The sequence below is a fragment of the Peromyscus californicus genome, unplaced genomic scaffold, assembly GCF_007827085.1.
Source record: "Peromyscus californicus insignis strain IS unplaced genomic scaffold, ASM782708v3 Scaffold_19__1_contigs__length_69161282, whole genome shotgun sequence".
Lineage (NCBI taxonomy): Eukaryota > Metazoa > Chordata > Mammalia > Rodentia > Cricetidae > Peromyscus > Peromyscus californicus.
In genome coordinates this window covers 9351005-9376427 of record NW_026294491.1, presented here as the reverse complement: position 1 = coordinate 9376427, position 25423 = coordinate 9351005, and the positions used below count along the sequence as shown (strand labels likewise).

The 25423-nt window shown below is 52.0% G+C and overlaps 2 protein-coding genes across 9 annotated transcripts in view; both read right to left on the bottom strand.

Moving 5' to 3' along the window:
* Positions 1 to 5836, bottom strand: part of Pfkl (phosphofructokinase, liver type) — a 40832-nt gene extending 34996 nt beyond the window's left edge. The window contains exon 1 of the mRNA XM_052744553.1: positions 5626 to 5836. The gene's annotated coding sequence lies outside the window, so the exon portion shown is untranslated. The remainder of the gene's footprint in view (positions 1 to 5625) is intronic.
* Positions 5837 to 9265: 3429 nt separating this feature from the next.
* Aire (autoimmune regulator) lies at positions 9266 to 20805 on the bottom strand. Of its 8 annotated transcripts, none has more exons than XM_052743876.1 (14): positions 20657 to 20805; positions 20145 to 20319; positions 19774 to 19929; positions 19307 to 19381; positions 18712 to 18825; positions 17577 to 17725; positions 17312 to 17392; positions 16075 to 16190; positions 15075 to 15174; positions 14229 to 14411; positions 13155 to 13276; positions 12972 to 13062; positions 10715 to 10783; positions 9266 to 9440 (listed from the first exon to the last, which is right to left on the bottom strand). In XM_052743876.1, the coding sequence occupies exons 1-14, from the start codon at positions 20789 to 20791 to the stop codon at positions 9360 to 9362; spliced, it is 1647 nt and encodes a 548-aa protein (XP_052599836.1). In that variant the 5' UTR covers positions 20792 to 20805; the 3' UTR covers positions 9266 to 9359. The 8 variants fall into 8 exon arrangements, with proteins under 8 accessions (XP_052599836.1, XP_052599837.1, XP_052599838.1 ...); XM_052743877.1 differs by having other exon boundaries at positions 16075 to 16187; XM_052743878.1 differs by having other exon boundaries at positions 17589 to 17725.
* Between the last annotated feature and the right edge of the window lie 4618 nt (positions 20806 to 25423).

Genomic DNA, 25423 nt, shown 5'->3' with positions numbered 1-25423 from the left:
TTCCTGGCCTAACCGCGGGCTGTACAACTTCCTGGAGTACCTGCTAATCAGCCAGCTGCAGGGGCCTGGGACCAAAGTGACCTCACCCTTCCTTAGGAATTTTCCATTCTTCTCTCCTTTTGCTTCCCCCACACCCCCTCCCTGCCTGAAGCCCTGCTTATAAGCCTCAATACCCAGTCAATAAACGAGACCTTGACGCGACTCAGACTGACTCTGTCTTCCCTTATTGCGCCTGGTCTCCTTTCTCTCTTGCCCCCATTGATCTTTCAGGAGGTGCCTCCTCGGGTCTCCCCAATAACCTGGCCCGCGGGACGGGTCGAGTGGCGCCCGAACGTGGGGCCCGAGGCACGGTGACCTGCCGGACGACGGACAACAGAAGGGGCCCCCGGAGAGGATCAGGGTAGAGACGCCCGGACCGCATCACTCGTGCAACGCGGGAGAGTCTTGAGGTAAGTATGTCGTCCCATCGATCATGGGCAAAAATTTATCTAAAGAGGCTGTTTTTCTCAAGGAGATGAAAGGTAATCTTAGGGAGAGAGGAATAAGAGTTAAGAAAAAGGATTTGAGGCCAGGCGATGGTGGCGCACGCCTTTAATCCCAGCACTCGGGAGGCAGAACCAGGCGGATCTCTGTGAGTTCAAGGCCAGCCTGGGCTACCAAGTGAGTCCCAGGAAAGGCACAAAGCTACACAGAGAAACCCTGTCTCGAAAAAAAAAAAAAAAGAAAAGAAAAAGGATTTGATAAAATTCTTCCAATATGTGGAGGAGAAATGTCCCTGGTTAGTGATTAATGGACCAGGAATTCACCCTTTCTAAAGGAAGCAGAGGGAGATGGGCATGTTTCACATTTACTAGCCCTTGCAGAGGATTTTCTCTCAAACTCCCCCTGCCTGACACCCAAGGGTCCAGAGGTTTATTGACATCTACCGGTATGAGCGCTCTCTGTCTTGTTACTTTTGTTTTATACTTTGCAGGCTCGATTTGTACTTTGCAGGCTCACTGGGACAGACGTGTCCGGACAGTGAACCTGGCGGCAAAGGGAGACGTCCCAGAGCCCTAAGGCCACCTCAGAGGTGACCATTTGGTTTAGGAGCATCTTTGGGTATCTTCCCCCACGGTGGGAGGAAGTGCCACTTTGTATTTTGTCCCGGGAAATTGTCAGAGCCATTTTGTGGGGGTTTTTTGTATGTTTTGTTGTGATCATTGTTACTTTACTCTCTCCTCTTCCAAGAAAAAAAAAAAAAAAGGTGCATGTCTGACTGACAGGGATGTGGAAGCCCCTGATGTCTGTTTGATTAAGGACAGAGATCCTCGAGTCTGGATTGTTTTTGATGTGATTGAGCCTGGAGGGTTACCCCCCTCCAGAGCACATCAGGTTGTCATTGTTCTTGGAGCTTTGTTGGTTGTTTAGTTGGGGCAAAGTTTTTTCATGTGCCCTTGGTCTTGTGTGTAATGTATTAACTGTTCTCATTGTTGACTTGACTGTGACGGACGCTATGGGACAGTTCCCTTCTTCTCCACTAGACCTTTGCCTAGCCCACTGGAAGAATGTGTGAGCCACAATAGAGGGAACTGGGTTCCCCACCCCCACTCCCGATTGAACTGAGATAAACAGGTAGCTCCTGCCAGGTGTGGCTTGCATACTGCAAGAGGGGCTTGCTGGCTGTGAATGAGGCCACCGTTTCAGTGCTGATGTTCCAGTTCTTGGATTGTCTGTGTAAATGTTATTTGTTTCTGTCTACTAACCTCCCTTATTTTCCTAAAGGAAGAGGAGGAAAGAGAGGTATAACAAAGGCCACCTCCGTCCCTCCCTAGCTCTCTTGCTTTTGTTTCCACAGGAAAAATAAAAATTAACGTGGGTTTTGGTCATTTGAGTTCAATGGGTTACAAATACTTGCCATCATTTAAGAAAATTGGTTTCAAATTTTTGTTGGTTAAGATAAAAAAAAGTTTTAAAAAAATATGTAAAATGCAAGTTATTAGAATATGTAAAAGCAAGGTATAAAGGCTGCTCTCACGAGGGTGGGTGTGCATGCTCTCGGTACAGGCGGGCAAAGACAGGAGCTCTGGACAGGGCAATGGGGACTGCCTGCAATTGACAAAAACTGTGTGAACACTGAACAGAGAATCTGACTTTAGTCAGAGGAGTTAATAAAAACTTTTTTTCAGGAACACTGGCAGCCAAGGACATGCTCTATGCCCACTGCTCCCCCTCCCTTCCTTTACTGTGATAACTTCAAGGTCTCTTCTGCCGGCCAGCAGCTTCTCTTGTTAACCCTTCTCTGTCCTGATATTGCTTAAAAAGAAATGTTAAATTACCAGTTCAAGATACTGGGAAAATTATGCTTTTGTTTCCACAGGAAAAATAAAAATTAACGTGGGTTTTGGTCATTTGAGTTCAATGGGTTACAAATACTTGCCATCATTTAAGAAAATTGGTTTCAAATTTTTGTTGGTTAAGATAAAAAAAATGTTTTAAAAAAATATGTAAAATGCAAGTTATTAGAATATGTAAAAGCAAGGTATAAAGGTCTGAGGATAAAAAGGCTTAAATAATGATTTAAGAAAAAAAAATGACTTGAGATATATAAAAAAAATGAAACATGTTTCAGATTTCTTTGTCTTGCTATTCTGCTGTTACACTGAGACTCCAAAGGGTCATAGTTGTAAAAATGTCTGTCTACTCTACAGGTATGAATGAAAAATGTGGCCACATGTATGTTTGGTTTTGAATGTCTGAGTTTGCATGTCCTTTATGTTAAGGAATACAAGTTAATACTAGTCATCTGGCTATTCAGATACTAGTTTAAAGCATAAACTGTTCTATTTAAATAAAAAAAACTGAGAGGTATATTTAACTAATATATCTATAAGAAAACAAATTGGCCTGGTTATTGTTATCAAACTTAGAGATATTTTCAAGATTGGGCCTAGATTTGTTTGGCTCAGATACATTTAATAGATAATGGTCCTCAAACCTGTCAAAGATCTGTTAAATATGGCATTTACATTATTTGATAAAAAGCTTACTATAGCAAACAGAGACTCCAAGCTCCCCAGCAGCCAAGACTGATGCTGTCCTGACACCTGTCCTGCCAACACTTTGAAGACTATAGGAGCCTGGGATGATGACAGTCTGGGTTATGGATAGTCTATGTTGTTGTTTTTTTTAAATAGATTTAAAAGTCTGCACTCAGGTAAAGTTTATCCTTCTCAGATCTTTGATGACATTGATGACTGGACTAGCTATAGCTTTCTCAGCTTAGTAATTGATTAATCAATGGATTAATTAATTAAAGCTAATAAGTCTCTTTAAAAAAAAAAAAAAGATAAACAGGTTCTAAATATAGACTTACAGATGCTTTTCATTGGGCCAAGGAAGTTTCAGTCCAGTCTATACTTGGCTCTCTGGATGGAAAGGACACTATGGATTTCAGGGCAAATTGATAATACTACAATTACTAAGACTATGGGTCTAAAAGTTCCAAATAAGTTCATAAGTTTTAACTCCTGTTCCTAGTTTATATGTATCTCAACAGGTTTCCACTTGGCTGACAGATACATCCTAGCATCATTTGCTGGTGACAACCTACTGCAAATGACTGTGAGTCCTGAACTTGCTGAAAGCTGATATGGACCAATTCAGCCGATATGCATACCATCTCTTCAGCTGATCAATAAAACGTTCCCTCTTGTCTTTGACTAACATTCTGGCTTTCCAGGGCCTTGACAACAACGTCCCAATGTCAGCAGGAAGTAATTACAGAAAAGAAAACATCGCCCTTGTTTCCCGCCCCCCCAGAATGTTAGATCAAAAGGGAATTTCTTGTCATAGGGAACCTGAGATAAAGTTCCAAGTTCCTTGAGGATAAGGAACTCTGTCAGCCATCATAAGGCTTTTGGCCCTTGTGCTTCTGCTAATTACTGTTGGCTCTTATATCACTGATGTCTTAACTAAATGATGATTCATGTCTGGGTACCACTAAACTGAGGATGCTAGAATTCCAGTATCCACCTCTGAACCCATGACACACTTGCAGATGGCAAAAAACTGAATAAGGGGAAGCTCGCTTTGCCATTGATAATGGGAAAACTCTTATGTTCTGGTCCAATTAGTCTCCGATATGGAATTCTTTGAGCAGAGAGGCAGATACACTCGAAAACCTGTGTCTATGACTATTGCCCTCTTGTTAGGTATTGGGGGCATCACTGCAGGAATTGATACAGGAACTACTGCCCTCGTGCAGAGCAACCACCTTATGCAGTTACAAATGGCTATGACTACTGACCTAGAGGCCATAGAAAGATCCATTTCTGCTCTGGAGAAATCTTTAACCTCGCTCTCTGAGGTTGTGTTACAAAACATAGGAGGTCTGGATTTAATATTTTTAAAGGAGGGGGGATTATGTGCAGCCTTGAAGGAAGAATGCTGCTTTTATGCTGACCATACTGATATTGTCAGGGAATCGATGGAAATATTAAGGGAAAGGCTAGCCCAAAGAAAAAGGGAGTTTAAAAACCAGCACGGGTGGTTTGAAGATTGGCTGCAAGGGTCCCCCTGGATCTCCACCTTGCTACCTACCATTCTAGCCCCCTTAATTGTTTTTCTCCTTCTCATTACCTTTGATCCCTGGGCCAGATTCCGAGGAGGCCGGCCAGGAGCCCCATCAAGGACTCAGATTCAGTGTCCTAAGGCCCTAACGTCCCCACGGTCTTGCTAGAGGGTACCCAATGACGGGAATAGTACAGGGCCCACGCCGGAGACAACAGCGTACAGAGGTCGTCGAGATCGGCTCAACATGGCACGCTGCCGAGCGTGGGAAGCCCCCTGTGTAGCCTAAGACAGGGACTCTCTCGGACCCTAGCCAACCCGATCACAATGGACTTGGTCCATTTTTGAGAAAAGAGGGGGAACTGTTAGAGACCAACTCCGGACAGCTGTGTCTTGAATTTTGTGTGACCTTCCTTACTTTATCAAACCTTGCAAAAAACAGGTTCCTGGCCTAACCGCGGGCTGTACAACTTCCTGGAGTACCTGCTAATCAGCCAGCTGCAGGGGCCTGGGACCAAAGTGACCTCACCCTTCCTTAGGAATTTTCCATTCTTCTCTCCTTTTGCTTCCCCCACACCCCCTCCCTGCCTGAAGCCCTTCTTATAAGCCTCAATACCCAGTCAATAAACGAGACCTTGACGCGACTCAGACTGACTCTGTCTTCCCTTATTGCGCCTGGTCTCCTTTCTCGCCCCCATTGATCTTTCAGGAGGTGCCTCCTCGGGTCTCCCCAATAACCTGGCCCACGGGACGGGGCAATTCACAGCATACAGAAAGACATCCCACAGCACACTCATACACATTAAAAAAAGTCAATATGTTTAAAAACATTTTTAAAAGAAATCTGACTCTAGATTGGTCCCGTGAGCATGTGGTTAAACCATGTCAACCCAGTTAACAAGTGGCAGCTGGAAGCCTCAGACTCTTGTGGAGGTCTGGAAGCAGTTAAGCAGCGAAGGGTTACAGATGGCCAAGTTCAATCTCCCCTGGGCTGAGCTCTATTTATAACATAACATACATAAAACACACTATACACAAAATTAAGGCAAGAAAGTAATTCATCAAGAGACCTACCTGTGCAAGAGCAAGGCTCAGGACTCCCCGGCTAGTCTCCAGAGCCCAGCAGAGGCAGCTGTTTCTCTGGGTGGCCACCAGGTGGCATATAAGTCATGGACAAGAAGGCTCTCAATGATTCCTGTCTCTCTTCCCTCACTTGACAGTCTGTGTGTGTGACTGGCATGTGGCGACAAGCCAGCATTCACATCAGAGTAGTCCTAGGAGCTAGCCTGGGACTCAGGGCTTCTTTCTGTAAATTCTGTCTGTTTGTCTGAAGTCTGCAAATTGTTCTTCTTGAAGATGGCCTCCTCCTAAAACTGGAGGATCTCAGGGATGTCGAGCATTCTTTCGGAACCTGATTTGCTGCTCCCAAGACCAGCTGGCTGCACTATTTCAGTGTGTTGAGAGTCTTGGGATGTCAGCCTGGTGCCCTCAGCAACAGCGCTCCTCCCAGCTTATTGGCTCCCCCCTCCCATTAGACCGCTTCCCTGTCTCTACAGCAACCATGCTACGGACATCCTTGAATGGGAACACGCCATATTATTGTTTTAGTTTTCCTCTGTTCTTGCCATTGTTTTGGTAACATTGGCCCTCACTTTATCTTCTTCACTGGTGCTTGTCCAGGCTGGACATCTAGAACGGACTTAGAGCATCCTGGAGCAATAAAGCTCTTAGCTTTGGGGTCAGTGGCCAGGTACTCATTCACTTGCCTGTGTCCTCAGGCCTCCTTCCTGTCAGCTCTGTGTGTCTAAGGATCCATCTGGAAGGGGCTGGCGGCAGGTCACTGTGGCGAAAGCCATGCCAATGATGGCGGGGGTCAGTCTTTAGTAAACCAGGAGATCGGGTCCAGGGGCACCGCCTGTACCCTCAGCATTCACGATGCTAAGGCAAGAGGATGGAGAGCTAGAGGCTAGCCTGGGCTACATAGTAAGACCCTGTCTCCAACAATATCAAGAACAAAAGGTGATCCGGACACACACACGTGGGAGGTACAGGGAGGAGATGCCACCGCTAAGCCATGGGGAGTGGCCACCTGCCCATACCTTGATCTCCTCCTAGCCACCAGGGTCAGCAGAGCCCACATCTGTTACGTAAGCCCTGATCTGCAGTCCTCATCATAGCAATCCCGTTACACTCAGGGGAAGGCAGGCTTAACTGCTCTGTAGCCTGGAGCAGCTCTCACACACCAGCTACTTCGCTCACTTACCCACCTGCTACTCACTCCCTCCCTTAAGTTCGGGACTATCGTGGGTAGCCCTCGCTTGGGTTCTGGATGAAGGAGACAAACCACAGACAGACAAGAACAAGAGCTGCCTTGATAATCCCATGGGCTGCCCGTAAGAGAGGAGCCAAAGAAAATGAGGTGAGGGGGCTCAAAACAGAAGCTTTTGTTCCCTCATACAGCCTGTCTATGGGTGGCTTCATGGGGCCAGGACCTGGGCTCAGATCCCAGGTAGGAGGAAGCTGAAGCAAAAGGACTCAGTTTCACGGAGGTCCATGGTCCCTGTAAAAGGGGGGTGAACCTAGATTTGGGTCCTTTTTGGACCTGTCCAGAAAAGCGTCCTGGTGATGCTGGACTCTTTATTGTCCTCCAGGATCCCCGAGCTGAGAAACAGGGTACCAGTGCTGCCCTATGAGGAGAGACCAGTCTATGGCTGGGAAGGGCTGGAGTTGGTCCCTCCCTCCACTTTTGGAGAGGGATCATTTGAAGAGGACTCTATGGAACCATGTCAGCATGACCATGGTGATGTCTGGGATTCCCTGGGCAGCTTCTTGGCAAATCCCAACCCCCCTCCCCCCCCCCCACCACCAAGGGTGGTAGACTCTAGAGGTTTTAGCTCTTCAATTTGCCGGTGACCTCCCCGACCAGAACATCTCACAAGGACAGCAGCTGTGTGTCCCTTCTGGGAATCCCCCTCCCCCACCGTGGTAAACAGGGTGCCCACATACAGGCACACACATGCCCACACCCACTCAGGCAGAGCCCTGCTCTGTGTGTCCAAGTTTCACAATGTACAGTTCTGAGGCGACTTCTGAGCCCTCCCTCCTGCACCCACCCCCCACACTGAGACGTCAAGTGTGTCTGTGGCACTCATTCTCCAAGTTAGGATGTTCAAGTGTGCCTGTGGCACTCAGCTTCATCGAGAAATCAAGTGCACCTGTGACATTCGACTTTCTTGAGAAAAGTATACCCGTGACACTCAATCTCCAAGTTAAGTTCAAGTGCATCTGTGATAGTTTCCACACTGAGTTCAAGTGCAACCGGGTATAGTGGCACACACCTTTAATCCCAGCACTTGGGAGGCAGAGGCTGGTGGGTCTCTGTGAGTTTGAGGCCAGCCTAATCTACATAGTAAAACAGTACAAGTGCATCCATGGGACTGAGACCCCTCGGCCCCTTGCTGTGCCCTGCCTCTGACCCTACATGGCACAAACAGCTGCTCACCCATGTATGTAACAATAGTGTGGACAATGGTCAGGTGCCAGCTACCCTAGGGGCTGCCTTCACGCTTACCTGTATCCTTTAGGAGTGCTGAGCTGCACTCACCAGGGTGCCCAGGACTAGGCATCATGGTCATCACCTCTAGCTATCCCTACTGGACTATTTCAGGACACACAAGCCATATATCTTAGCTAAGGACACTGGTCTAGCTCTGAACCCCATGCCTGGTGATATCTGCAGCCACCATCTGGCACTTGGGATATTTCAATATGCCATAGAATCAATGTCCCGTGTGGGTGGGGGGAGGCATCTGAGGGCACTATCTGGAGATGAGGACAGGAGAGAGCCGAAGACTGGGCTTAGCCGTACACTTGGTGAGGGACTTACAGTCTAGGGAAAAGGTCAGAGAGCCAGTCTCTCTGACACCAACCCCAAAACCCCTTCTCTCACTGTGGTTGGCTGGGTACCAACCCCATGCCCAATGTCTGTGCTACAGGAAGGTCAGGCCTTCCCCTCTGCACACAGGCTCCCTGCCCTCGTCCAGGGTCCCAAGCCATCCCCTCTGATCCCTGGGGTTTCCGGCTTCATAGTCATTGCTTTGTCTAAGGTAGCACTGTTTGCAGGATGTCCCTCTGGAACCTGCCTGGGAAGATGCTCAGCAATAGAAGACACACAGCAGAGCCTGAATTAAAAAAATGAGTAAATGCAGTGACACTGGAGGTGACTGAGGTCTCAAGGATGAGAAGCCAGACACATGGCATAGCAAGGACAGGGAATTCCAAGTGGCAAGGGCCTGGATAGGACTGGATGATGGAGAAGGAGCTGGCTTGCACAGGGGGACTGATGCAGGAGTAGAAATGAGACAAAGCCCATCAGTGCCTTGGAGACCATGACAAGCCCTGAGGCTTTGCTCCAAGGGCACAGAGTGCTGTTCCTGCCTCCTTGTACTTCTTCAAGGCATTCTTCTTCCAGAATAGTGAACTCCTTCCACACGGCTACAGCATCAAGAACGAGGAGTACAGATACCCCCAAACAAACATCCACTACAGAGCACCTCAAAGCCCACAGAAGTGACTTTAATTTTAGGACACAGGATGCCCTTATGTCCCCACAAGGACCAGGACCATCTGCAGGCTGAGTACTGACAGCTGGAACCTGCCAGCTCTTGGTCTTAACCAGCCCAGCTGCTGGCGGGACAGAGCATGTCCTCTCGGACAGAGTGGCTGCAGGTGTAAGGCAACTCCGCTTCATCCGATGATGTGGAGTGGGGGCCAGTGCTATGCTGCCCACCCTCCTGGGCCACCTGGGGTCAGGAGGAGAAGGGTGGTGTCTCGGTCAGCGGCCGTGACATGCTCTGGATGGCCCACTGCAGGATGCCGTCAAAGGAGTGCTGGGAGAGAGAGGCATAGAAGTTCAGACCAGCTGGACCTCCTCAGAGCTGGTGCCCGCTCCGCCATGTCTGTGGAACTGTGACCATCCTGACATGAAGGTGTCACCCGACCTGACCCTCCAATTCATGGTGCGGGACTAAGACCTGAGGCCCCATTGGACATGCCAGTAAAGGAAGGACTCCTCATCGGGTGCTTTTCTAGAGCAACATATAATCCCTGGGCGTGGCCCTCAGGCTGTCCCTTCCTCTTCTTGGTGGCTTTCTTTGCTAGAGCCTTCCTCTCTGCTCAGGAGTGAGACATCCCATCAGGACTAGGAAGTCATGGGGGGGGGGCCCTCATGTTTTCAAAGGCCCATCCATGTTAGGTGACCCATATCTCTCTTGCACTTCCATAGATCTGCCTGTGCATGGTGGCCCACTGCATAGGGCAGTTCCCTGCCCAGTTGAGCCTCCCAAAGTGCCAGTGGCTATAGAGGAGAGCATGAGGGCCACCTGGGGTGTGGGAATGACCGAAGGAGTTTGGCCCTTACAATAGATGGAGCCCTATAAAGGTCTGGCTTCTCAGTAATTCTACCTCCCCCTCCCCTTTCCTTTTAGGTTTTAGAAGAAATGCATTCCTACTATTTCTACATGTGAGTATGTGTGTGTGAGCAGGTGCCTGAGTAGGCCAGAGGCATCAGATTCCCTGGAATCGAATTATAAACAGCTATAGGCCATTGCTGCTGGGAATCAAACGTGGTCCTCGGCAAGAGCAATACACACTCTTAACCACTGGGCCATTTCTCTACCCCTCAGGTTTTTGAGACAGGGTTTCATCACGTAGTCCCAATTAGCATCCACCTCACGCTCTTCCTACATCTGCCTCCCAAGTGCTGGGAATCAAAGACCCGGGCCACCACACCTGACCCGACCCATCCATCTTATGGTGCAGGAACCTGAGTTGGGAGAGGTAAGAGAGGGGTCTCTGAAAGACCACCCTACTATCTCTCCCTCAAGAGTCAAGGGCTTAAGCCCTCCTGGTTCTGAGGTCCTGAGGACAATAGGACTCCCAGGTGCCGGAGGCTCTTGGGAGGAGGAGGAGGAAGGCTACAGGTAGGAGGCAGCCAGCTTATCTCATGTAGGACTGTGCACCCTGGGGCTCCTGCATGGAAATGGTGATACACTGTTCCGGGAAGAGCAGCTATGGGGGCGGGGCGGCACGGGACTGTTGAGTGCTGCCTAACTTGAGGCAGCAAAGGGGCTGAGAGCACAGCCCAGGCCAGGTGACATATTACCTCATTCAGGAGGGACTCCAGATCATCCCTTTGCAGAACAGACTCGTGACCAGCGGAGTCGTCCCCCACCTAGAACCAAAGAGTTAACAGTCAACCCAACCTAGCACAGGTTGGGATCTGGAAGCAAGGCTCCAGCTTGCAGAAGCAGCAGCCTGTACCCCACCACAGAAAAAACCGACACTGAGATCCTCATGCTTGTGGTGCAGATAGATGGGGAAAATCGACCTGTCCTATATACTGCCTGTGGCCTTCAGGGCCCCCCAGAGAGACACAGTGGCCGGGACCTGTCACCAGCCCTCAGTGGTCACATGAGCTGTACTTAGAACTGTGCTCCTAGCCAGTGACACAGCTCCCAGAGTGCAGGCTCCTATCAGGAGCTCACAGCAAAGCCAGTGGGATGGCCCAGTTGCCTAATCTTCCTTATTCTAGAAGTGACTTTCACTTGCCCATCTTCTCTAGGCTTGTGTCTAGACTCTAGAGCAGTGGTTCTCAACCTTCCTGATGCTTTAATACAGTTCCTCATGTTGGATGACCTCCAACTATAAAATTACTTTCATTGCTACTTTATGACTGTAACTTGGTTACTGTTAAGAATCGTAAGTATCTGGTGTTTCCAATGGTCTTAGGCACCCTTTGTGAATGGTGGTTCGACTCACATATGGAGAAACTACTGCTCTAGATGATCAGCAAAGCTTGTCCCATGACTTCCTGGGTCCTCTACCACAGGCAGAATCCTAGTATCTGTAGGTTCCTATACAGCCCCCAGATGTTTCTCAGCCACACAGGGCCAGCCTGTGGCCAGGGGCCTGGATTTATCATGGAGATCTGGAATCTGCAGTTTTGCATAATACATGTTTACAAGATCTCTCCCTCCTACCCATGAGCCTGAGGGACAGTTAAGGGCCTGAGCTTGGGGCCCATGTCTGCCTTGACAGTACTATAGAGTGGCAACTGGTTAGAGGTGAACCCTGCTCTTTCCTCCCTGGGCCTCAGATCTCCAGCCAGAGCTCAGTCCCTGCCGGGCCAGTGAAAATAGGGGTGAAGTGGAGATCCACCCGGGTGAAGGACTTGGGCATGTGACTCTTGGGATTGGCAATAGCTAGCAGGCTCTCCTCCCCAACTGGATTCTCCTCTCTCTCTCCTCCCCCCACCCAGGGCAGTAGTTGGTCATCCCAGAGGTCCAGCCCTTCTAATTCCTATTTTCCAACTTCAGCAGATGATCTGGCTTCTAGATGTCTACTAGCTGTCTTGTTTTGGGTTAAGCCAACTGCCCTGTAGGTCCGGAGCTCCCTGAATACAGCACCAAGGCCCACGGACTCCCAGGTCCATAGGAACCCAGTCCCAACAGTGAGTTCAGGGCTATTAAGGGTATTTCCTTTTAAAATACTTTACTTATTTATTTACTTATTTAGCTTTGCTGAGTTTTGTTTAGAAAGGGTTTCATTGTGCAGCCCTGGCTGACCTGGAACTCACTATGTAGACCAGGCTGGACTCAACTTACAGAGACCAACTTGCCTCTACTTCTGGGTGCTTGGGGTTAAAGTTCTGCCCCACCACACCCAGCCTTTCCCTTTTAAATAGATTCAACTTATCAAAATACTGTCTATTTATAGAAAAACACTTTATAAAACTAATGGGGATTGGCTAGGTGGTAGTGATACACACCTGTAATCCCAGCACCCAGGCAGAGGCAGGCAGATCTCTTTGAGTTCGAGGCCAGCCTGGACTACAGAGTAAGTTCCAGGACAGCCAGGGCTACACAGAGAAATCCTGTCTTGAAGTAATGGGGAGCTGGGTATGGTGATGCACACCTTTGATCCCAGCACTAATCTTTTTTTTTTTTGGTTTTTCGAGACAGGGTTTCTCTGTGTAGCTTTGCGCCTTTCCTGGTACTCGCTTTGGAGACCAGGCTGGCCTCGAACTCACAGAAATCCGCCTGCCTCTGCCTCCCGAGTGCTGGGATTAAAGGCGTGCGCCACCACCGCCCGGCCCCAGCACTAATCTTAAAAAAAAAAAAAAAAAAGCAGTGGTACACGCCTTTGATTCCAGCATTTGAGAGGCACAGGCAGGTGTACCTCTGCGAGTTTGAGGCCAGTCTGGTCTATATAGTGAGTTCCAAAACAGCCAGAGATCTGTAGTGATACCCTGCCTCAAAAAGATACAAACAAAAAAATCAATGGGACACAAGGTTAGTGGGTATGGCTTTAAATTCTTCTCCATGCCCACAGGATCCCGCTTCAACTGGCCACACACTGACCTTAGCAAGCCCAGGGGCTGGACGCGTAGGCGCCGCCTCAACAGGAGTGGGAGTCGGGTCTGCAGAGCAGGACTTGCAGCGGGGGTTCATCCTAGAGGAGTGGGGAAAGCTTGCTTGGGGGTCCGAGAACCTTCAGGTGGGTGGGAACGTTGGCTACTCTCCCGCCCACGCCACCTCACTCACCCTGGCCGGGCTTCGGCCATCGGGAAGTGGCAGCGCCAGTGGAAGGCCGCAGCACAGTGTGCGCACCGCAGCGTGCCCACACCATCCCCGCACACACCACACCGTGCGCCTGGTGCCGTACTCTGCAGGAGCATGATTGAGCAATGTGGACAGCAACTCAGCCTGTGCCATGCTCGCCATATGCCCCACCAACCCGGGTTAACCCGGAAACCTCATGGTTGCAAAGTCACGTGAGCGGGACTGTAAGTTCTGATGCCTTGGTGACCCTAGCAACTGTCAGAAAGCGCCTTCAGGGCCAGGGTCAGTCCCTCCAGCCCTGCTCCTGCCAACCGTGGGCTCCAGAGGAGCTTGTAGGGAATGTGGCCGCTGGAAGTGGGCAGGGCTTGGGGGATTCTAATTCTATTGGAGACAGCAAGAAGATTCTGACTTTGCTGTCCCGCCTCACGGTGGTGGTGGTGGTGGTGGTGGTGGTGGTGGTGGTGGTGGTGGTGGTGGTGGTGGTGGTGGATTTATTGCCCAGATAACCAAGCTAGGCCTTTCTTTCGTTCTTTTCCTTCCTTCTTCCTTATTTCCTTCTTTCTTTTCTTTCTTCCTTTCTTTCTTCCCCCCTCCCTCCCTCCCTCCCTCCCTCCTTCCCTTTCTAGTTAATTCACTATTGATTTGTGGGTGAGCATGTGGATCTCAGAGGGACAACTTGCAGAGCGAGTCTCTCCTTCCACCCTGTGAGTCCTGGGGATTGAACTCGGGTCCTCAGGCTTGGCAGCCAGCCCTTTTTACCTGCTGAGCCGCCTAGAAAGCCCAGCTGGATTTCGGCACATCAGAGTTGAGTGGCGGGTCTGAGAGCTGGGCCGGGAGTCCCTTGAGGTGCTCTCCTCACAGCCCCCCCGTGCCTCCTGGTGCACCCCCTTCCCTTTGTCAAACAAGTTTTTCCTGGCAGAGTCCTCCCTGGCTCCCTGAAAGTCCTTCTAATTCCTAGCCCCGAGGGCCCACCAGCTGTTCTGACTTTACAACCACCCTGTAGGCCCAGAGCTCCCAGAAGAGAGCACCCAGGCCCCAGGGGTCCCCCTCACTCACCTGCTGCCCCTCAGCCCCAGCACTTAGCAGAGGGCGCAGTGCTGAAGGTTCCAGCAGAGGCAGGGGGGCTGCAGAAGGTGGGGCCAGCAGGTTCACATATGCGATGCCTGCCTCCGAGCTGGCTGGGAGCTCCCTGGACAGGCCCCTGGTCCCCTCGGAAGCTGACCTCAGTCCCAGGAGGATCTGGAATTCAAGGGTCAACGCTCAGGGGCCACGGGCACTGCTCAGTACCACCGGGGAGTCAGGGCTGGGCTGCTGTGGTGGGTTTGAGGTTGAAAAGGCTTGGTACAGCCCGGAGAGACGGCTCAGTGGTTAAAAGAAGGACGTGGGTTCAATTCCCAGCATCCACATGGCGGCTCATAATTGTCTGTACTTCGAGTTCCAGGGGATCTGACACCCTCACACGGACATGGATGCAGGCAAAACACCAATGCAAATAAAATAAATTTTAAGATAAAGAAGGTCTGGGTGTGTGGCTCCATGGCTCTCAGCAAATGCTTCCATCCTTGCCATTTTAGATCTGGTGACAGTGGCCTCAGAGCCAGCCCCAGCAAACTAGGTTTCTAACAGGATGTAGAGTATAACACAACAGAAAGCTACCAAGGCTTTTTGGAGAATTTTAGTAGTGGTGAGAGTGTACCCCGGGTCAGGTCCACAGAGCAGGAGGAACGGAGCCATTGTAAGAACAAGCTCCTGAGGCCCCACAGTCCAGCAGGGAATTCACCAGGAAGGTTGCTCTGGCTGGAATAGAGCATGGCACTCCAGCAAGGGCAAGTAGAACTCACAGGAGAAGCCAGGAGGTAGGACTGTAGAGGGAGAGAAGTGGGTGACCCAGCATGGGCATACCGGGGTCTCTGCAGGTGGCTCCAGGGGCCTAGACTCCTCAGGCTGGGACAGGTTCTTCTGGACTCTGCCCTGGAGGCAGCAGGAGCACCTCCAGAGGCCGCTATACATGAAGCCACCAGTCACAGGCATGCAAGACAAAGCAGAGACCATAGACCCCCCCCCCAGAACTATATGGTTGGGGCGGCTTGAGGACACTCCCTGTTACCATGCTCATTCACAGATGGGAAACCAAACCCAGGAACGGTAGAGAAGGTTACCACAAGGGAAGTTCAGTAAGATGTGGGTGGTGAGTTATTATCTACCACCTGGAGGGTGGCCCTGGCGGGAGAGTCAGAATCCCTAGACTGTTTCTCAGCTAATCGGTAAGAATTCCCCATGCTCAGTAATCCTCAGCATCTGGGCCTATAGGCTTGGCCCAGTGGTACATTGTTACATTGTTTCCATCCTCAGACCACCCATGTTCCTGTAGGGATGGGGGTGGGGCCTCAAGGACAGGAAGGGGAGGACTCTGATGGAAGAGGACCAGAGAGACCCTGAAATGAGGGACAGAGCCAAGGCTAGACCCCCACAGGCCACTGCACTCCCCGGAACAAAGGCCTGCGCAGTCAGTGATGGGCGTAGAGAGTGTAGCTTTGTGGCTTCTGTGTCCACCCCCCCACCTTACCTGGGAGTGAGATTTAGGGGGGCCTTGGGAAAAGGTCTGTGCCCAAGGGAGTTTGGGCTAGGAACCTGGGGTGGAAAGCATAATATGGCCACCTTTGTCTTGGGGCATCGTGCTGTGGTTACCTTTAGGCCTGTTGGCCTGAGCGAGCCATGTGGCAGGGAGGTGGGGAAGGTGGCATGGAAGGAAAATCCAACCATGCCCATAGCCAGTGCCCTAAAGCGTGGCTCTTCCTGAAGGACCCTTACTATCCATCTGTGGGGTCAGCAGATAAGGACAGTGATGGATCAGGGTGGCCGGGGCGCCAAGTGGCAAGCCACGATGGGGAGCTCTGCTCACCTGGGGATCTCCCGCAGAGGTGGGGACAGGCAAGCCAGGTGGAAGGCCCTGGGACAGCCATCACAGCAGATGAGCTCACCTCCGTCGTGGCACACGGCACATTCATCCTCATTCTTCTGACCAGGCAAGAGGGGGCCCCATGCAGACCCAGAAGGGAGCACAGTGCCCGCCTGAGAGACCCACCCTGGAGGGGTGTCTCCTGCAATGCTCACCACCGGGGACCAGTTCCCAGATTCCCTCCCTGCTCACTTGCTGGCCCCTGGCTGACCTCTGCACTGCCCAGTGTCTTTGCAGTACTAGTTCTTGAACAGGCCTAGGGGATGTTCCTCTCAGGAAGAAATGCTGGGTACCAGGCAGTCCCCTAGGTGGACCCCAACTACCTAATAGGACAGCAGGTGGATGGGTCTGTGGGGTTTCCTGTCAGCCCTGGGTACCTACTGTCACTCCCCCAGGTCCCCACCTTATGCTTTTGTCCAGATAGAGGTACTTTTGAGTCTGGACACCACCTCCTCAAGAAGTTCCCAGATGCCAGGCTATGCTGGCCCTGCACAGTGACCATTACATCCATTGGAATACTTCCACAGGCCCCCAATACCCAAGGCACTTTTGTGGAGCGGGGCAGAACTGGACCCTTCAACCTTTGATGTCGGGGGCCCGCAGAGTGCCTGGCTCTGAGCTGTTGGGACCTATAATCAATGATGGCAGGCACAACCAGCCAGTGGTGCTGGGGAGGAGAGGATGAGCTTCATGTCCCCAGGGAACCCTCATACTCTATATAGCAGCATCTCTACCCCGACCCCAGCTAAGATGCTTTTTGTAGTCTGGAGTGAATGTGTGGCTTTATTTTAATACATACATATACATATATAGTTTTGTTTTTCAAGACAGGGTTTCTCTGTGTAGTCCTGGCTGTCCTGGAACTCACTTTGTAGAGCATCCTCAAACTCAGAGATCCACCTGCCTCTGCCTTCTGAGTACTGGGATTAAAGGCGTAAGCCACATTTGCTCTGACTAATTTGAAATCTCCCAATGTGCATCATCGGAAAGAACATTTCCAAGAAAGAGCAGAGAGGGAAGGGGAGGGGGAGGGAGGAGGGAAGGAGGAGGAAGGGAGGAGCCCCTCATGAGTCAGAGCTCAGACCTCCGTGTTCCAGGCAGCCAAATGCCCAGGACAAGGGACAGAAGATCTGGTTGAACGCTGGTGGGGAAGCCAGGCTCGCCTGTTCTTGGGGCTTACCTGGTGAACCTGGGGCTCACTGGGAAGGGCTGGAAGGGCAGGGACCCCACACTGCTGGCCCATTCTCTGCTCATCTCTACCCTATGAGAGACACAGGATCATAATGATGCAGGCAGGGCCAGGGAAGATCCATGTGGCCACCAGAACTAGGTGCCTCTGGGAAGCAACTCCCACCCCCCAGGAAGAACTCCTGACTATTTTGTCGGGGAGGGGAGGCTATCCAAGGCCCAGCTCCCCAGAGATGGACAAGTTGGGTAATGCTTACAGGAATAGTGACCTGGGCTCCCTTGGCTCGGACCACTGGCTTTAGGCTGCTACCACCACGGGTCTTATTCTTCGCATTGCTACTGGGGTCTTCAAACTTGCTAGGAGTGTAGAACTCACCCCCAACCTGGATGCACTTCTTGGATCCTCCTGGGAGGAGAGGCAAACGGCCTGAGCTCACACCAGGCATCTGGCAGAACCATTCCTTCCCACCCCCTAACCACAGCCGAGTCTGAGGCCTGGGTTCTGGGTACAGCGAGGGATTCTTTGCTGGAATTTAGTGAGATAAATAGTGTCCACTCATAAGCTCAGAATGGGACCTTCTTGGGAACGGGGGCTTTGGAGATATAATTGGTTAAGATGATGTCACACTAGACCCTAACTAAATCCAATGTTCTAGCAAGGAAAGGTGAAAACAGAGACGCACAGTCAGACAGGAGACATAGCCATGGCCCAGAAGCAAGCATCGCGACAGCACTCGGTGCTAGAGACAAGAGAAGGGACCCTCCATAGCCTCCAGCGGAATGGGTGCCTGCCCACACTTTGACTTTGGAATCTGTTGTTATAAGCCCCCAGGCCATCCTGGCTGTCCATAGCATCCAAGTCCAGTGTCCAGGACGGAGGAGATGCTGTGGAACAGATACTGTAATGGTGAGTGACTCTGCCCCCAGCTCTGTCCTGTCCAGATGACATGGGTAGCAGTATAAGGTGACCTGCTAGCCTATCCAGTGGGTAGGCAGTTGTGGGAGGAGCCTGGGTAAATATTGAGGGGACCGGACAGGACATACATGCCTGAGGCAAGGGTAGCAGGGTGTGGTGGGCTGTCCACGGTGGGCGGTGTGAGCACTTGAGAGAACTGGAGCACATGGAGAACCTGTCTAAGGATGTCAACTGTGACTCTGCAGCACCCACTGATGAGGAGGTGGGCACTCTATGCCTGAACGCGACAATGGACCCCTGGCCTGACAGAAGATCTCCCCAGGTAGGGGGCCTTCAGCATCATTGCCTGTGCTCCAAAGTCAGCAGAACTTCATGAGGCACACTGGCTGCCTTGTCCTCAGCCTCGGCCACCGTTGCTCTAGAGACACCTCCTGAGGGCCTGGGTCTCCCTGGCAGCCTGCTCCCCTTGCATTTACCTGACTCAAACACCTGCTGGATAAGGATTCCTTCCACGGCCCCTCGGGTTCCCGGGACATCCCCGGAGGACACAGTCACAGCTCTCTGGACGGAAGCCGACATGGCCTGGATTCCTGGAGAAGGTAGGCCCAAGTGGCTGCCCACGAGCATGCATGAGCACAAGTCTGTGGGACTGCCGTGTTCGCAGAGTGGAGCACCATGATAGGTTAATAAGTATCTCATGGTGTGGGACCTCATGATGTGCTAGGGGCACAGAGTTCCTAGGCCATCTTGAGAGGTGAGGACCCGGAAGCATGGGTCTATGGGAATCCCTGGGATTGGCGTGGGGGTTGACGGTAACAAGGCTGGGCCCAGCTGAGGAGCAGGAATAGTTTTGCCGTGGCTATGTTTCTGGACCGGCCGGAAGGTTGGGAGTACTAAAATGGGCAGGGATCTGGACGGAGACACCCAGGGCAGTGTGGGTGGGGTGACTGACAACACATTTGGAACCAAGGAGGCCCGGCTTTCTTCAGCTTGGCCATCCAGCTGAGGCCAATGGGATCAGATGCCGGCCAACCTCCACACTCAGCCCCTCGCTCTCTCGGCCTTACTCACCGTTCCCCAGTGGGAGGCGCTGTGACTCCAAGCTGCCCTCTGGCTTCTTAGGGGGCTTGGTCTTTGTGTGGGAGCCTGCGAAGTGGGGTGGGGGAGTAGAGGCAGCCTGGAGGTATCCTCCTTTCTGGGCTGGGGTGGTGCTGGCGGGTCCCAGGGTATAAAGTGAGGTGGGGAAGAGCACCTGGTAGGGTCAGATCAAGGGTTCCCTGACTCCCGGAGTGTTCTTAAGCTGTGCTTGGCTGTTTCCTTTTCAATGGAAACGAAATCAGAACCACCTGCCTGCCTCACCACCCAGGAACTCAGTCTTCAGGACAGGAAGAAGCTGAGAGGCAGAGAGCCTCCTCCAGCGCTCAGAGGTGACTGTGGTTCTAGCAGACTGGCCCTGGGCAGGCACCAGTGAGACAGAAACTCCTGAGAGCCAGTTGGAAAGGGCCCTGCAGCCCTGGCTAGCTCCTCTCCCTGAGTACCTGGGCTGGAAGAGCTCTTGGGGGTCAGGGCTGCTGATGGGGTAGCCCGGGGCTCCTCTAGGGCTTTTCTCTTGGTGGGGGGTCTGGGTGGAAGTACTGAGACCTTGGGACCAGCAAGGGGTTTCCTTCCCTTCCGGGGCTGGCTGAGGTCCACATCTGCAGCAGGAACAAGGGCCCTGTCTTAGAGCCTTTTCCTCAGGGTGGGCTCTAGAACAGGACACTCTTGAGGAAGGTGAGCCAGGCCTCTGCTCTTTGCTCTTGGTTCTGTCCCAGTTCTAGTGGCTCCCGAAAACACGTTCCAACTTACACCCACAGCCTCAATGTCACCCCCTAGGCTGAGATGGCAGGCACCATCGTCAGCACAGGCCCACCTTTTGGGAAGCCCTCCAGGATGGTATGCAGGCGGCTGTAGCGTTCCAGATTGTAGTCCTTAAAGAGAACCCTCCAGAAGTCCAGGATGGCCCCACTGTCCTGGGTCAGGAGCCAGGACAGCAGGGCATGGAAGGCCTGGGGGCAGCCCTCCTTCTCCTTCAGCCGGAGTGTCTCCTGGAGTGACAGTATCAGGCTGCCTGTGCACACCCTACCTCCAATCCCTGCTACCTCTTTTGGAAGGGAGACCAGCCTATTCCTGCCAGTCCCTCGACCCTGGGGAGTGGGGGTGCACAGGATGTGAGGTTAGGGGACTCACCTGAAACTCGTCCTGGAAAGGTCTCCTGAGGATGGCTGGGGCTACCCCTAGGCTGGTGTGTGTGTGTGTGTCGGGGAGTGGGGGGTGGGGGATGGGGGGGTGGGTAGAGCATGGGTGTTGGAAGGTTTGGGAGGGATCTAGGTTGTGGGGAGAGGAGTGGGGAAACTGAGAGGCCCTGGGGGGCTAGGAGCCCACCTGGAACTTGTCCTCTGGGACCACGTCGTGGTCGGCCAGAGCGTGCAGCAGCGGAAAGGCGCTGTCTACCGCCACCGCGATCTCGGTGCGGTGCAGCCTCAGCAGGCGGCGCAGCGTCCCATCCCCGCCCGCCATCGTCCCGACACGGACTGCGCGTCAGCGCCCCCTGCTGGTCTGTGCGCGCTCGCGTCCCTTTCCCGCTACCTTGGGTGTCTTGGCACGATCCCGAGAGAGGCTCCTGTGAGCGTGTATACCTACTCCCCGGCTGGGGAAAGGCGACGCTTGCCTTGCTCCACGTCTCTGTTATACTTTCAACCAGAAAAGAGCAGAGGCTGCTCTTCACCCTGGAGCCAATCAGGGCCCGGCTTCTGCAGGCTGGGGACAGAGACTGTCCTCCCGCTGGTTCAGGAGGTCCTCCACAGCTGGCATTCATTTCTTGTGGAATCCAGCGGTCTGGGCTAGGAGTAGAGCCCTGGACTGGGGTAGAGGAAACAGGACCCTGACCCTACAGAGGGTCCCGTCTGTGGGTAAAAACTAGGACGGGCTGGGAAGATGGCCCAGTGGACAATTTGCCTGTCCAGCAAGCCTGAGGACCTGAGTTATCCCAATGCTGGGGAGGCAGAGACAGGAGCCAGGGTAGAGCTCACTGCCCAGACAACCTAGCTGAATGGATAAGTTCCAGGTTCCGTAAGAGAACCTGCCTCAAAAACTTGGGTGGAGAGTAACTTAAGAAAACACCCTATGCTCACCTCTAGTTCCATACACACGAACATGTGCAAGCACACACACACACACACACACACACACACACACACACACACACTGAATTAAGAAAGGGGACTGGAGAGAAGGCTCAGCACTTAAGAGCACTTGTTGCTCTTGTAGAGGACTGGGTTTGGGTCTCAGCACCCACATGATGGCTCACCACCGATTCATAACTCCAGTTCCAGAGGATCCAACACCCTCTTTTGGCTTCTACTGGTATTATATGCATGTGTTGACCAAAAACATGTAAGCATGACACTCATAGGCATAGAATAAAATAACTGGGGGTGGGGGGAGGCAAAACAGTGCTTCTAGCCACACCCTGGCTGCCCAGATAGGCTAGTGCCTCTGAGAGCAGCCACAATAAGAAACCTCTGCAAAGGGCTGGAAGGTGGACCTGGCTGGGAAGCCCTAGCTGTTCCAGACCTGGGACTGGAGGAATGGAATGAAAGATTCCAGCAGGGCAGAGGAGATGGTCCATCCTGTGTGCCAATGGGTAGAAACAACACATGGTGTATCTCTGAGCTCAGAGGTGGCCAGCACATTGAGCTGGGGGGTCTGTCGGGGACAGTACAACAGCAAGGGGCAAGAAGGCAGAGAGCCCTCGACAAATGCCCCTGGGCCATTCCTGTCCTGTTCCCCTCACAGTTCGAGCAGCCCTCTCAGGACTCATGACAGAGACCACAGGGTAGTGTAACCTGAAGGACAGGACCCCCAAGAAAATCAGGGAGGTGTCCTGGAGGCAAATAGAAAGGGATGTCGAAGCCGGGTGGTGGTGGTGGTGGTGGTGGTGGCGCACGCCTTTAACCCCAGCACTGGGGAGGCAGGGGCAGGCAGATCTCTGTGAGTTCGAGGCCAGCCTGGCCTACAAAGCGAGTTCCAGGAAAGGTGCAAAGCTACACAGAGAAACCCTGTCTCCAAAAAAAAAAAAAAAAAAAAAAAATAGGAAAAGAAAGGGATGTTGAGGTGGATGCCATTGGAAATGGTGGCCCCAGCAAGGTGAGAGCCTACAGCTGTAAGTGGCGTAGGAGGGGGCAGTTTTTGGAGCAAAGTGTTATGGTCAGGTTTGTGCTGGGGCCCCAGCCACTGTGAGTGTTGACAGTTGAACAGAAGCAAATGCTAAGACCAGTTAGCAGAGCCCTGGGCTGGGGCTGTGTGGTACAGCAGGAGGAGTGCTCAGGCCGCGCAGGGGACTGATTCAGTGAGTAGTGTCATCCAGCATCCTCACAAGGGTGGCCACCAGGGAGGTCTGGGCAGAAAACCATGTGTGGCTAGTGCTGGCCTTGGTCTCTGTTGGGTTCTCCTACCTCCTAACTCAGGGCCCCCCTAAGAGTTCTGTGTATGCTGAGATTGCTCTCCAGCGAGTGTGTGTGTGTGTATGTGTGTGTATGAATGTGTGTGTCTGTGTGTGTGTGTCTCTGTGTGTGTCTGTGTGTGTCTGTGTGTGTGTGTATGTGGTGTGTGTATGTGTGTGTGTGTATGTGTGTGTGTGTGTGTCTGTGTGTGTGTGTCTGTGTGTGTGTGTGTATGTGTGTGTGTGTATGTGGTGTGTGTATGTGGTGTGTGTATGTGTGTGTGTGTGTGTGTGTGTGGTGTAGGAAAAGTGTGTGTGTGTGTGTGTGTGTGTGTGTGTGTGTGTGTGTGGTAGGAAACCAGGAAAGAAGGGAGGTGAAGTATTAGTACTGAAAGTGGATGAGACAGTCAGCATGAGAACCAGGTGCTGGGGGAAGAGAGAGCTTCATTGTGAAGGATCAGTCACCTCAGAGCCAGGGTGTGTATGTACACCAAGATAGGCAGAGGTGGAGAATGTCCTAGAGGCTGTGTGCAGGGAGCAGGGCCCTCTCACTGTCCATCACAAGGCTCCAAGCCATCACCACAGCACCTTTGGAAGTGGCTGTGGAGCTGATATCACCTGCACTATGCCTCCCACAGGTACTGAGAAGGAAGCCTTGGGTGATGTCAAGATGGGCCTGCACCCCCTGAGAGGCACCACCTGTCCCTTGGCCCTAGAGGAAGTTGCTGTTCACAGGGCTCTCCTGCTGTCTCCTGCAAGTATGTATATACTACAGAAACATCAGCACCCAGCCCCTTGTCAACCCAGCACCAAATGTGATTTCTGCTGTCCAGAACACAGAGCATCCTCACTGACATGGTGGAGTGGACACAGGCCCCAGTTCCTTGCACCCTGTTCACACCTTGCCAAGGTCTCAAGAGCACAAAGGGCAATGATGGAGATTCTGGGTCCACAAGCTCTAGAATATGCACATTAAGCACCCTGGATCCAGAGGCAGTGCGTATACCTTTGGGTGATCAGGTGTTGATCCTATAGTAGTTCAGCCAGCCCCTTGCTTGGCAGGATTACCATCCTCCTAAGGTCATGCCTACAGCCTGGGGGTTTCGCCCCAGCTAGGGGCTTCTCCCTATGTGGAGGCTTCTCCTCAGATGGGGATTACTCTGCTAAAGGCAACAGACAAAGAAGAACTAGAAACCGCATCATAGACCAAAGTCTACACTTTACTTTTTTTATAAAAAGCCTGAAGCTGTCCCAGAACACCCACCATTGGCTGAGCACTGACTGTTGCAGGCAGGCATCCCCCAGCCTCTTGTGGGAGCTCAACAGAAAGGCTCCTGTAGAATTTTGGACTTTCCATCACATGTGGGGGTTTCCGTGGCAGTTCACACCTGCAGGTGGTCTGGAGCAGCTAAACTTAGAAGAGGTGGTCTGGGTGACCTGTATCCACACAGGGGCCTAGTGCTTCAATTGGGCAATGCCTCAGGTCTTCAGCGGCCCCAGCATGCGGGCTGCATCCATGATCCTCAATGTCCTTATCCCAAAGAGGTTGACTACAGCATGGGGGCTAGCCCAGGGCAACTACTCCATCCCACAGAGGTTCAGAGAACAAAGGAGAAGGTGGCCTGGGTCGGGGCTGGAAGGCTCTGACAGTTAACAGCAAACAGATGGAAAGTACCAAGCCGTCCTTAGCAGAGGTGGGTTGGAGCCAGGTGCTGGGGACGCAGCTTGGGGTGGAGACCTGATGGGGGGCTGCTACAGGCCTGCCAGATCTGTACACCCAGTGTGCTTTGAATCCCGAAATCCTGTGTGTTCATTTTAGGTTAAAATGGGTAATGTAATAGAAAATATTCCCAATACCAACAAAAATATCTAATAGCCAGAAAAATTTTAAAAGAACACTGCACTTCTCAGAACTGGGGAATTTCTTGTTCATTTTTTTTTTTTTTTTTTCCAGAGCTGAGGACTGAACCCAGGGCCTTGTGCTTGCTAGGCAAGCTCTCTACCACTGAGCTAAATCCCCAACCCCCTCTTGTTCATTTTTTGTTGCTGTTATTTGATTGGTTTTTCTTGGGAGGGGGGAAGGGGATCCTCATATAGCTCAGGTTGATCTGGAAATCACTATGTAGCCAAGAATGACCTTGAACTTCTGATCCGCCTACCTCCACTGAGTGCTAGGAGGACCGGCATGCACCACCACACCTGGTTTATGCAGTACCGTCTGCCTGCTAGAGCAGGACATCTCCAGCTGAGCTGCATCCGCAGTCCTGTTGTTTCAGATGGAATCCCACTGTGTAGTCCAGGCTGGCCTGGACTCCTGAGGCCCAGCCATGACCTTGCTTCAGCTCCTTAAGTAGCTGGACTAGAGGGGCTGACCAAGAGTTTAGCCAGAACTCAGAGTTCTCACATTTTCACAAAAGAAGAAAGAAATGGAAAGGCATGCCACTGTCTGGACTTAGCATCTCAACTCAGCTTCAGCTTTTTTGGGGGTGGGGGCGGGGGTGGGGGTTTGAGACAGGGTTTCTCTGTGTAGCCCTGGCTGTCTTGGAACTCACTCTGTAGACCAGGCTGGCCTCGAACTCACAGAGATCCACCTGCCTCTGCCTCCCAAGTGCTGGGATTAAAGGCGTGCAAACGCCAAACATAGCTGTTTCTTAACCTGGAAGTATAAAAGGGTTGTAGTCAAGTTCAGACTGAACTCTAGCCCTCTG

What these genes read in the sequence shown, in the direction of transcription:
- Aire (XM_052743876.1), bottom strand. Translation starts at nt 20,791, where the DNA reads ATGGCGGGCGGGGATGGGACGCTGCGCCGCCTGCTGAGGCTGCACCGC. An exon ending in ATGGCCGAAGCCCGGCCAGG is followed by an intron (nt 13,063 to 13,154) that starts GTGAGTGAGGTG and finishes CCACTCCTCTAG; the next exon opens with GATGAACCCCCGCTGCAAGT. An exon ending in CAGCCCCTGGGCTTGCTAAG is followed by an intron (nt 10,784 to 12,971) that starts GTCAGTGTGTGG and finishes CTTTGGTTCTAG; the next exon opens with GTGGGGGACGACTCCGCTGG.